This window comes from Mobula birostris, chromosome X, assembly GCF_030028105.1.
Source record: "Mobula birostris isolate sMobBir1 chromosome X, sMobBir1.hap1, whole genome shotgun sequence".
Classification (NCBI taxonomy): Eukaryota; Metazoa; Chordata; class Chondrichthyes; order Myliobatiformes; family Myliobatidae; genus Mobula; species Mobula birostris.
The window spans coordinates 42,396,970-42,410,591 of NC_092402.1; the positions used below are offsets into that span (position 1 = coordinate 42,396,970).

The 13,622-nt window shown below is 42.4% G+C and overlaps 1 protein-coding gene across 2 annotated transcripts in view; it reads left to right on the forward strand.

Moving 5' to 3' along the window:
* rab5c (RAB5C, member RAS oncogene family) overlaps nucleotides 1-13,622 on the forward strand; it is a 49,940-nt gene that overhangs the window by 13,874 nt on the left and 22,444 nt on the right. For both annotated transcript variants that reach the window (XM_072249870.1, XM_072249869.1), the window contains one exon: nucleotides 7,955-8,220. In XM_072249870.1, the coding sequence (XP_072105971.1) occupies nucleotides 8,055-8,220 (166 nt within the window). In that variant the 5' untranslated portion in view covers nucleotides 7,955-8,054. The remainder of the gene's footprint in view (nucleotides 1-7,954; nucleotides 8,221-13,622) is intronic.

The window sequence follows — 13,622 nt, forward strand, 5'->3', positions numbered from 1 at the left end:
TTTGGAATAAGCAACACACATCAAAGTTGCTGGTGAACGCAGCAGGCCAGGCAGCATCTGTAGGAAGAGGTGCAGTCGACATTTCAGGCCCAGACCCTTCGTCAGGACTAACTGAAGGAAGAGTGAGTAAGGGATTTGAAAGTTGGAGGGGGAGGGAGAGATCCAAAATAATAGGAGAAGACAGGAGGGGGAGGGATAGAGCCAAGAGCTGGACAGGTGATAGGCAAAAGGGGATACGAGAGGATCATGGGACAGGAGGTCCGGGAAGAAAGACAAGGGGGGGGGGGGAGACCCAGAGGATGGGCAAGAGGTATATTCAGAGGGACAGAGGGAGAAAAAGGAGAGTGAGAGAAAGAATGTGTGCATAAAAATAAGTAACAGATGGGGTACGAGGAGGAGGTGGGGCCTTAGCGGAAGTTAGAGAAGTCGATGTTCATGCCATCAGGTTGGAGGCTACCCAGACGGAATATAAGGTGTTGTTCCTCCAACCTGAGGAGGCCGTGGATAGACATGTCAGAATGGGATGTGGAATTAAAATGTGTGGCCACTGGGAGATCCTGCTTTCTCTGGCGGACAGAGCGTAGATGTTCAGCAAAGCGGTCTCCCAGTCTGCGTCGGGTCTCGCCAATATATAAAAGGCCACATCGGGAGCACTGGACGCAGTATATCACCCCAGTTGACTCACAGGTGAAGTGTTGCCTCACCTGGAAGGACTGTTTGGGGCCCTGAATGGTGGTAAGGGAGGAAGTGTAAGGGCATGTGTAGCACTTGTTCCGCTTGCACGGATAAGTGCCAGGAGGGAGATCAGTGGGGAGGGATGGGGGGGACGAATGGACAAGGGAGTCGCGTACGGAGTGATCCCTGCGGAAAGCGGGGGGGGGGGGGAGGGAAAGGTGTGCTTAGTGGTGGGATCCCGTTGGAGGTGGCGGAAGTTACGGAGAATAATATGTTGGACCCGGAGGCTGGTAGGGTGGTAGGTGAGGACAAGGGGAACCCTATTCCTAGGGGGGTGGCGGGAGGATGGAGTGAGAGCAGATGTGCATGAAATGGGGGAGATGCGTTTGAGAGCAGAGTTGATAGTGGAGGAAGGGAAGCCCCTTTCTTTAAAAAAGGAAGACATCTCCCTCGTCCTAGAATGAAAAGCCTCATCCTGAGAGCAGATGCGGCGGAGACGGAGGAATTGCGAGAAGGGGATGGCGTTTTTGCAAGAGACAGGGTGAGAAGAGGAATAGTCCAGATAGCTGTAAGAGTCAGATTTTGGAATGCTGTTTCTGATGTACTTTTTTTAAAAGAACATCAGTAAATAATTGTGATTGCGGGCAGGATAGAACTAAAGATCCAAACTATAAAGCAAGAGTCATTTTTGAAGGGTAGTTTAATGCTTGGAAATTTCTTTTCTACATTTGTAACTTTGCAATGACAATGGTTTGTGCAGTGATCATAGTCATACAGCACAGAAACAGGACCCCCCCCCCCCACACCACTCCCTAGTCCATGCCGACCACGGCATCCTCCTTGCTAGTCCCAGTTGCATGTGTTTACTCCCTAACCCTTCAAGCATTTCCCTCCATGTACCTCTGCAACTGCCTCTAACTGTTGCCATTGTACTCACCTTGACCACTTCCTTTGGCAGCTCGTTCCAGGTACTTGCTACCCTCTGTGTAAAGTTACCTCTAGTCTCTTTTAATTCTCTCCCTTCTTGTATTTGTGCCCTCTAGTCTTGGACCCCCCCAACCCTGGGGAAAAGACTATGGTTGGTATTCCCTCCATTGTGTGAGGTCAACCATGGATGTTGCGTCCTAGCTGTCTATACACTAGCCAGTCTGCAAGCCAGGGCAGTACAATATGGAGAGCAAGCTGTTGGCCATGCAGCAGACTCCTCCTCTCCACTCAGTCTATGAATCCAAAGGAACTGCAGAGACCAATACAGTTTGGCACCAGCAGCATCGCTGGAGTTGCCAATCAGCATTGAATTTAACGTATGGCTTCCTTAACGACTTCAATTTTGGACTTTTCCTCGATGCTTACTCCTGAAGCGTTCCCTATGAGTGGGTATAGTTACATGGCAGAGGAGGTTTGAGATTAGTTTTCCTTCTAGATGAACTGCCAACCATGGCTGACAAGCCCCATCTGCCCAAAGCAACCAATTTTATGGTGCCAGTAATTTGCCTTTGCCCCTTTTGTCAGTAGAAACAATTCAGCCAAGCTTAGTAGCTAAGCCACATGTGAGCTGGACTTGGTTGTCAGAGGATATTCGAGAGCAGACCATTAGGAGCATTTAATAGGTTGCAGGAGCTTGTCCCCTCTTATTCTTCTCCCCACACCACCACCCGCCCCCCCCCCCCAGCTATGACAACATTAAGGAACCAAAAGACTATGACCATGGATATTTTCAATACCCTTCATCATTTTATAAACTCCTGTGAAGTTGGCCTCATTCTCATATGCTCCAGTGCATAAAGATCCAGTGTGGCCAGCCACTGTCTAACTCAGCCCTCTAGTCCAGGCAGCATCCTCTTAAATCCCTTCTGTGCCCTCTCCAGCTTGACAATGTCTTTCCTATAACAGAGTGATGAAAAACTACATGAATACTCCCAAGTGTGGTCTTACCAGCAACTTGTATAACTTTCAGCATAATGTCCATACTCCTAAACTCAATGCCCTGACTAAAGGCCAGTGTACTAGATGCTTTCTTCACTACCCTGTCTATGTGCCACTTTCAGTGAACTATGCACCTGTACCATGATAATCGTCACTGCCCTGCCATTTACTCGATAGGTCCTACCCTGGTTTGAATGTCCAAACTGCATTACCTCGCACTTACCCAAGTTGAAGTCCATTTGCCGTTTCCCAGTCATCTCTGAACCTGCTGAAAATATTTGTAAATCATTGTAATCTACTTCACTATCAACAGACCCAAGCAGTACAGAAGTGTAGTGGTTAGCATAAAGCAATCAGGATTCTTTTCCTGCTGCTGTCATTCTTCCATGACTTTGGATGCTCGGGTTTTGACCAACATTCCAATGACTTACTAGTTAGAGTTAGTAAATTATGGGCTTTCTATGTTAGCGCTGGAAGCACGACAGCACTTACAGGCTGCCCTCTGTACACTTTTTTCAACATACATGTGACAAATGAAGTTGATCTTTAATTTAGTATCATTAGCATGCTTGCTAATTGTGCCATTACATTCACAAAACCTCTTTACATATCTAAAGGATTAGAGACCCCACCAGTCACAGACCTCCAGATGGTCAATCAACTTTCAACTATCGCCCTCAGCTTCCTATTGAGACAATTCTGAATCCACCTCACTAGCTTCCCCTGAATCCCATATGATCTAACCTTTCAGATCAACTTGCCACGTGGGACTTGGTCAAAGGCTTCATCACTAAAGTCTTCATAGCCAACATTCACTATCCTATCTTCATCTTCATCTCTCCTTAGTTATGTTCAAAAAAACTTAAGACTCATCAAACATGGCCTCCCACTCAAAACCATGTTGACTATTCTTGATCAGGCTTTGACTATCCAAGTGATGGTAGATCTTGTCCTTCAGAATTCCCTCTAGTATCTTCTCTACAACTGAAGTCGGGCTGTATTTCCCCGACCTGTCCTTGCTACTCTTGAACAATGGAACAACATTGGCCATCCTGCAGTCTCCTGCAAGTTCATGGCAAATGACAAATCAAATATCACTATGGGGCCTCCATGATTTCATCCTTGACCTCCCATAAGGTCTGGGAGGTGCACTGAATCAGCCTGTGGGGACTTGCCAACTTCAATGTGCTTCAAGGCTGCAATTAACACCTTGCTTGTAATATGCATATTACTAAATGGTGTTGGGCAAAGTTTCCATTAGTGCTGTGGTACTAGTTTCCAACAGTTTCAAACTATTTGTATTCTTTAGTTGCACCTTTTAGGCCAAGTACTGTCATGTTACCAGAAGGCTGAAACATAAGTTTCCTGCCCAGACAATTCATTTTTAACTACATGCAATGTGCACGTCAACAGCAACCAGCGATGGAGGTGTGATATCAACAGTGTGAAGTCAAAAATGAGTATAACATATGCTGGGGGTTGTGGTTATAAGAGGGTGCCCAAATGAGGTGTCTAGTGATTGTTTTCTATACTAATTTTGCTTTCTGAATGGGTTTAGTTTTTCAATAAACTATTAAAACCATGTTCAAATAAATGATTTTATAGATGATTCTTGGATGGGACCGGCTTGTGTAAATATTTGCATATTTGACAGAAGTCCTGGACTGCTTTTAATGCTGAAGCAGAAGAGGTGCTCTTCATTGGTTACACATTAGTCTTGTCAGAACATCCTGACGATGTCAAACCAATTACGAAAATGTTAATCACAGTTATGTTGATATTTTTTCCCCTCAAAGAGCAGCTGTGAGTGCTGATGCTGTAGAAGGCGATTTTTGCGGAGAGTTGGCTGTTTACATAAACCATAGAACATTACAGCACAGTACAGGCCCTTTTGCCCACAATTTTGTGCTAACCTTTTAACCTATTCCAAGATCCATCTAAACCTTTTTCTCCTAAATAGTCCTCCATTTTTTTTCTATCATCCTGTGAAGGAAATAAACTAGCATCCTAGTTGTTTAATACGTTATTGGCGTGAAGGTTTTTTTCCCTCAAATAATTGTAGTAGGACACACTTATCTCCAATCTCTAAAAGTGGCTTTGAAAGTTTTTTAAGCTTTGTTCTCTTCTGTAATCTTGGGTTTCCTGATCACCATTGGCAACAGAACCTACAGTTATTTTGAGATTTAAGATTCTTTTCCTACTTTTTCTTTCTGCATCTTAATCCCTGTTAATAGAACCTAACTCTTTCACCACCTCTAATTTTCCCCTTGCTCCAGTTCAGGATATTTTCTTTATCTTAATGTAATTAGTGTCAGCAGGCAATTGCTCATTAATTAGGAAAAATTTGTAGCTTGAGTTTTTATGGCATCTTTAATGTAGTAGTATATCCCCAGATACATCTATTTGTAACATTGTTGTATATGTCTAATATTTGTGTGTGCATTATATAAACTAAATCAGTAATGGGTAATTAATTACCAAAATTCTGTGTGAAATCTTCCTTTTGAGCTCACTGCTGTGTTTGGACCAAGTGCCAGCTTTGTTTAAAGTTGGACACTCTTGGCTTAAGCCCAAAGATCATAAATTCATGTACTTCTGCCACGTGAAGCCATTTGAGATTAGCACCATCTAAAACTTGGCATTCAAGTGCAGATGCCATTTCACTTGGCCTTCCACTCAACCTGGACAACAGCAACATCTTAAGTCATGCTGCTGTTTATTAATTACAGTTCAGCGGGTAGATCAGCTAGTTGAGTGGTGTCACAACAACAACTTTGCACTAAACATCAGTAAGACCGAGGAATTGATTGTGGACTTCAGGAAGGGGAAGTTGAAAGAATACACACCAGTCCTCATCAAGGAAGGGGTCAGCAGTGGAAAAGGTGAGTGGCTTCAAGTTCCTGGGTGTCAGCAGCTGAGGATCCACCTGAGCCCAACATATTGATTAAATCACAAAGAAGGCATGCCAGCGGCTGTATTTCATTAGGAGTTTGCGGAGATTGGGTATGTCATCAAAGGCTGTAGCAAATTTCTATAGGTGTACTGTGGAGAGCATTGTAAAACTGCCTTGTATGGAGACTTCATTGCACAGAATAGGAAAAAAGCTTGAGGGCTGTAGACTCACCCAAGTCCAAGGGTGCTAGCCTTCACACCTGTAAGGACATGTTCAAAAAAAAATGGTGCCTCAATAAGGTAGCATCTGTCGTTAAGGACCCCCACCATCCAGGACACACTCTCATTGCTACCATCAGGGAGGAAGTAGGAGGTGTGCACTCAACATTTTAGAAACTGCTTCTTCCCCTCTGCCATCAGAATATCTGAATCATCCATGAACACTACCTCAGTATATGTCTCTTTTTGCACTTTATTTCTTATTGTAACCTAGAGTAATTCTTTACATTGCTCTGTACTGATGCCACAAACAAACTTCACGACATATGTCAATGATAAACCTAATTCTGATTCTGGTTTCCATAATGTCTTTGGCCCCTAAAGATCTGTTTCTAAGCAACCTGAAACTTGCCTGTGTGGGGCTTAATTGTACTGGAGCTAGACTAATCATTTGTGTTTCTTGACAGTTCCATTTCACTAGGAGTCAGTTCAGTAACCTAATGGGTCCAAACCTTTAGCAGCATTGTACTTGGCCTTTAATCTCAGGGTCTGAGGGACTAGAAAATCGCACTGTTTCATTATGTGAGAATGTTTATTTTTGTACTTCACCAGAAATCTTTCCCAAGTTGAGCAGATGTTGAGGAAAGTCATTGAAATAGTCAGTGTCAGAATATTTCTAGCCAGCACAGTACTGGGTGATACACCTGTGTATTTTGTTTTGACTGAGCTGAGTAATGACTGCAAGATAAAATCCTACACTGAACTCTATACTGAGTTCTGTCAGATTTTTTTTATGGCATTGCGACTTCCTGTCACAACACATGACCAACAGAAAATGTTGACATTTCAGGTTTGGTTTAGGATTGTTGAAACTCCTCACTCCGAATCTAACTTCAAGAACTTTACAAATAACTTTGATTCTCGGCTTCAATGTGGCTGCTAAAGAGAGACCTTCAGAATAAATCAGGAACTGTGAATGGATTGTTCAACTATATATACATGCAGCAAACTACCATTGCAATACTTGTTTTAATTATAGGTTATTTGTATATGACAATGACTTGCAACAAGCAAGCAAGAAACATTCAAATGGCCTCCATTAAGGGGAATGGTAACTTGATGTCTTGAATCACTAAAGCAAGGAATTGGAGATTTGAATATACATTTGTATACTTGGTATGAAAATGATTATAGTCTTTGAATTAGATGGTACTTTGGGGATAAACAAATGCTTACAGGAAGAATTACTTATACTTCTACCCAACAGAAAATCATGTTTGTGCTTTATTATAGATTGGTATTTGTAAATGGATTAGAATCACTGTGATTTGGGTTGTTTCTCATTAATATCTTTATTTTGTAGTCCCCTCAAACATCTGTGACTTGTCTTGCATATTCTTGTCTTTCTATATAAAGATTTTACTTTTCTGGATTAGTGCTCATTATTAACAGTAGACCATCAATATATGAAGTAGTTCTTAGAATTGTAGGAACATGTGGCACAGAAATTGGCTCTTTTGGTCCAACTCATCTATGCCAACTGTGATACTTATCTATGCTAATCCTAGTATTTTTGCCTGCATCCTAAAGAATCTTCCTTTAATTCTAGTACTGTCACCTGAAACTCATTTTTTTCTTGTGTACTGAGTACCTTGCATACGTAGCCCCGGTGTCACCTTGGGTGGGCTTGTGGGTGGCATCACCTATTGGGGGTTCATTTCATTTGCATGCTCTTCCTGGACCACCTGAATTTCTTCTAGTTTCCACCGACATCTGAAAGGTGAGCTGGTTAATTAGACGCTATAAATTCACCCAAATGAGGGTGGATAATTGAAGAATCCTGGCGAGTTGATGGGTATATGAGAATAGGCCTGAGGGAAATAAGTGGGGAAGTGGAATGGCTCTGAAAGCAGCATAAACTTAATGGGCTGCCTTTGTGATGAATATGCCTGGTATTAAAGATTGGTGTGTATAGAGCATCTGGCAGAATGATTTTTTTAAATGGTCATGTGTAATGTTGGTGTTTAGATTTGCTGTCAAGCACCTCCAGATCTTGAATCTAATATTTATATTGCACACGATAACATCTCACTATCTCTCATCAAATTATTGTTCAGCATATGTGAAATGAAGTTTTTGTGTATGATTTGGTCTTAACTTTTTTTCTGTGCAGTCAGCTGCTTCTAGAGATGGCTGCAACAAATACTTCTATCACGCAAGATTAATTTGATATGTTTTGCAGTTCTGAACTTGCTGATTGCTGCCTCTGGAGTTCCAGCCTTGACATAACACTTCTGCTGTTGAAACTTGGAACATTTCTGCAAGCTTCTGCACTTTAGGCCATGGCGGGTCGGGGTGGCACGGCTCGATCCAATGGACCAGCCGCTGGAAACAAAATCTGTCAGTTTAAATTGGTTCTCCTGGGTGAATCGGCAGTGGGTAAATCCAGCCTCGTTTTACGCTTTGTGAAAGGACAGTTTCATGAATACCAAGAAAGCACAATTGGAGGTAAGTGACAATAATGTTTTGAATATTTTGGTGAATTAGCTGTGTTTTGGATATCAATCGATAGTGGAGTAGTTGGCCGTGACTACTTGATGTGGTGGAGGAAATATTTTTGCTGTAGGCACACTCTCCAGTTCAAAGGGCCTTAGACCCTTCAGTGAAGCAAAGCAAAGTTTCTGGGCCAAAGTAGTCCAGAATCCCCAGGAAGAGATCAGACTCGGTCGACGCTGCAGTGAGGATTCCATACAGAGCCATACACAACTGCTGGAGGAACTCTGCAAGTTAGACAGCTTCTATGGGGAGGAATAAACAGTCCATGTTTTGGACTGAAAAGGAAGAAGCCAGGATAAAAAGTGAGGAGAGGGAAAAGAGTACAAGCTAGCAGGTGATGGGTGAGGATGGCCATATAGAGCCATTTTTCCCTTCATTAGACCTAGCTGGAATTTTAACCTCTTGTACTGTTCCACAAGCTTTCTTGAACCAGTTATGTTGAACCATATTACTACGCATTCCTGTGTCAAAGCAAAGAGATGAGCTGACTTACTCTAGATCCAATTCTGCTCTTGAGTTATCCAGCCCCAAATCCTGAATTGGCACTATTTGGTATGCAAGATGAGATTGAGGTTTTTTAAATCATAAACTTGTTCAACTGCACCTTTGATCAGTTTATCCCTCTAGCATTTGGATATGTTTTCCAAACATGAAAAGCAACATGAGAGAGAACTGTTGAATGAGTATCTGCTGTTTATTGCTTCTATATTGTGATATGGAGGTGTGTGAGATTTGCATATGAAATTCTGATCTGGTACCTGTCAAGTTACAATTTCTGTTTCTGACATGAGGGTGAAGAACTTTGGCAGATTCATTCAAACTTTTCCTTTTGTCATAGTGAATTAAAGCAGGGAAGGTGTTAAAGGGCAGCATTCCTTCATGGTTGGGCCACCAGAACAAGCTGTCTTTACAGGAGTAGACAGGATGTACAGTATATCATGTTTATTTTCTGGGTGTACAGATATTTACATCAAACTTGCTGTGTATCCTTTATCAACAGTGGCACATTCCTCACAATCAAACAAAAGCAATTTTAGCCACATTCCAGGGCTGATGTCGCTGTAGTATTGAAATAAACAGACATACATCAACTAAAAAGCAGTAAATCCTTGGGAGCACAGTATTCATTCATGAATTCATAACCTCAAATCCCATTTCTGAGAGAGAAGGATAAGTGAGAATCTCAGGCCATTATAATTTTCAAGAAAGTAGATAAATTAGGTTAGTCTGTTTCTGGAAAACTGTTGCCAGAGCTGCCTGCAGTTATCTCCTGTGACATAAGAGGTACTTCTGGAATTGTACTGAGGGTTGTCTGTCCAGCAGCACAGTGCATATCGCCATGCAGCAGCTCTTGATAGAAGAGAGCAGCATGTGACCTTTTTTTGTGGCCTCTAAACCATTTCCTTCAGTCAATTGAGATGAACTGTGGAGCATCATTCTCACATTTGGTTGCCTGCAGAAGGCTAACTATCCTGCATCTGCTTTGTGCGCACCATTGGGGTTTACAGACCCAATTTCTTGTACAGTAGGGTGACAGGTAAAGCTGGGTCACTGACCTACGTGTTTTCAGTCTTTCTCACCTCCAGGTATCCTGGTGGATTTGAATTGACCACAAATCGCACCTGGATCTGGGTCCTGGAACGTGGCACTATCCATTGCTTGGACAATTTAAGCGTCTGCCTAGACAGACTGCAAGTCCGAGTGTCGGGCATGGAGGCGAGGTTCAGGCTGATTTCGCTTGCTCTCCCATGAATGTTTATTCCTTCCGCCATGGCACCAAGTCCGTGAACTGCAAGCAATTTATGTACTGCATCTTGATGACTGAAACCAGGGTGGCCTTGATTCTGCAGAGGAACAAGTGGAACAGTTTCCGATTTCAAAGGTTCAGAGCACGTTATCAAAGAATGTAAAAATTATACACCTTTAAATTGGTCTACTGACAGCCACAATGAAACCCAAATAACCCAATTAAAAAAGAAACAAAATACACTGCGCAGAGAAAGAGGGGAAAAAAACACATGTAAACAATAGAAGCAAGCCAATAGCATCCCAAACCAGACTGGGTTCCAGATCTGCTCCCCGCGCAGCTGGAATAGACCCAAGCCTTGGGGCCCAGTTCATCACACCAGTGGGGCAGAAACACACAGCATTTGGAGGCTGAGCTACAGATCACTGAATCACTTTCAAAAATACAAGAAGCTGAGCCTGCAAAGCAAGCTTCCATTCCAGCTTGTCCCTCCTGTACAACACTACCATGTGACCCTGAAATTGCTGGGAAGCTTGGATTGCTATCTGTATCTCAGAAACACAACCTCTACAAAAGCATACATATATTGACCATGAAATTTATTAGAACATGAGCCTAACCTTCCTTGCTGTGAGGGACCAGTTTATTTTTTGGGGGGGTCGGGGGGGGGGGGTGGATGTATGGTGATGAGACTTCAGAGACACTTCAAAGGATAGTCAGGTAGGCAGTGGGGATAGGTTGGCTCTGGTAAAAAGGAAATCAAATCTTTTGAAAGAGGTGATATAGCATCGGAAGGTGTAGAATCCTTGTGGGTAGAGTTAAGTGCAAGGGTAAAACTCCCTGATGTGAGTAGCTAGGATGTGGGATACAAATTGCAATGGGAGTTAGAAAAGGCATGTAAAAAGAGTTACAGCTGAAGTCAGAAGTTTACATACACCTTAGCCAAATACATTTAACCTCAGTTTTTCACAATTCCTGACATTTAATCCTAGAAAACATTCCCCGTCTTGGGTCAGTTAGGATCACTAATTTATTTTAAGAATGTGAAATGTCAGAATAATAGTAGAATGATTTATTTCAGCTTTTATTTCTTTCATCATTTTCCCAGTGGGTCAGAAGTTTACACACACTTTGTTAGTATTTGGTAACATTGCCTTTAAATTGTTTAACTTGGGTCAAGCATTTTGAGTAGCCTTCCACAAGCTTCTCACAGTAAGTCGCTGGAATTTTGTTCCATTCCTCCAGACAGAACTGGTGTAACTGAGTCAGGTTTGTAGGCCTCCTTGCTCACACATGCTTTTTCAGTTCTGCCCACAAATTAGCAGAAAAGAGATGAAATATGAAGGTAAGCTACCCAATTCCAGAGAGGATACAAAAAGTTTTATCATTTAGAGTAAAAAAAAAAATGAATAACTGACTGGGAAATGATGCTGGAGCAGTAGTAAAGGGGACAAAAATGGCGGGTGGGCTCAGGTAATTTGCTCCAGTCTTCACTCTGGAAGACACTACCAGTATGTCAGAAATTTGAGTGTTGGGGCAGAAGTGAGTGTAGTTGCTGCTAGTAAGGAGAAAGTGATTGGAAGCTGAAAGGTCTGAAGGTAGATAGTCACCTGGACCAAATGGGCTACACCCCAGGGTTTTGAAAGAGTTGGCTGAAGAGATTGTGGAAGCATTAGTAGTGATCTTTCAAGAAGCATTGGATTCTGGCATGTTTCCAGAGGACTGGAAAATTGCAAATGTCACTCCACTCATTGAAAAGGGAGGGAGGTAGGAAGTTATAGGCCAGTTAACCTGACTTCATTGGTTGAGAAGATGTTGGTGTCTATTATTAAGGATGAGGTTTCTAGGTTCAAAGTCAACTTGTTATCAAAGTACATGTGTCTCCATATACAACCCTAAGATTCATTTTATTGTGGGCATTCACAGTAAATACAAAGAAATCATAGAATCATTGAAAGTCTACATCTACACCCAACAAGGTGGACAAACAACAAATCTGCAAAAGATGACAAATTGTGCAAATATAAAAAGGAAAAAAAATTGAGAACATAAGATGGAGTCCTTGAAAGTGAGTCCATAGGTTGTGGGAGCAGTTCAGTGATGGGGTGAGTGAAGTTATACCCCTGGATTCTAGAGGCTGATGGGTAATAACTGTACCTGAACTTAGTGGTGGGGGTCCTTGATGATAGATGTTGCTTTCCTGCATGCAGAGGTGCTCAGTGGTGGAGATGGTTTTGTCCATGGTTGACTAGACTGTATTCACTACTTTTTGTATGCTTTTCCATTCAAGGGCATTGGTGTTTCCATACCAGACTGATGCAACCAGTCAATATACACTCCACCGCAAATCTGTAGAAATTTGTCAAAGTTTTAAGTAACATGCGGAATCTTCACAAACTTGTAAGAAAGTAGAGGCGCTGCCGTGCTTTCTTTGTAATGGCACTCGTGCGTGGGGCTCACGACAGATCCTCTGAAATGATAACGTTGAGGAATTTAAAGCTGGACCCTCTCCACCTCTGATTTTCCCCCAATGAGGACTACTTCCAGATTCCTTCTCCTTTAGTCAATAATAAGCTATAAGCTCCTTGGTCTTGCTGAATGCGGGTTATTGTTGTGGTCCCACTCAGCCAGATTTTCGGGGTACTCGGAGGCACCGGATAAAATAGGCCAAAGTCAGCATGGTTTCCTTAAGGGGAAATCTTGCCTGACAAATCTGAAATTCTGAGGAAGCAACAGGCTGAATACACAAAGGAGAGGCAGTAGATGTTGTTTACTTGGATTTTCAGAAGGCATTTGACAAGTTGCTGCACATGAGGCTGCCTAACAAGATAACCCATGGTATTACAGGAAAGATAGTAGCATGGATAGAAGATTGCCTGACTGACAGGGGTCAAATAGTAGGTATAAGGGGGACCTTTTCTGGTTGGCTGCCGGTGACTGGTATTCCGCAGCGCTAAGTGCTGGAGCTGCTTCTTTTTCGCATTATAAAGTACTGAAGGGGTTGTAACAATATTGTCTTTTGTATACCCAAACCTACATATTTCTGAGCACTCATGCCAAGAAATTGGCTGATGGTTGTAGGAAGAAAGTTTGAAGATATCCTCAGTCGTCAACAGCCCCACTAATTCACCTCAATCACCACTGAAAACAGCAGTATTTGGGGTAACATTGAGAATCTAATGTATTTGGCACCTCCCATATCCACCTTGCCTGCTGCATTTATGGCAAAGTCTGCAGATCCTAATCTAGGCCTCCTCGGCTGCCTTAGAACCTACACAACTATAGCGGAAGCCAGTTATTCTTGATCCTCTGGGATTGCTTAAGATTGATGTATTATGACAAGCACCAACTTTTGAGTGAACTGTCAAATGGAAGCTATCTGTGTATCGAATATCTGGAACTCTTCAAAGAGGGAAATAATCCAGGTTTTTGGCCTAGCATTTCTATTCCATAATATATTAATTTTTGATTCCTCGGGTTGGTGGAACTGCATAATTTAAGGATGAATCAATTAGGGGTCTAATGACTTCTGAATAACCTGAGTCAATTCTGACGGTACACTTTTAAGGAACCTATTGTCTAGTTTGTGGGGTATTGAAGTCTTGGT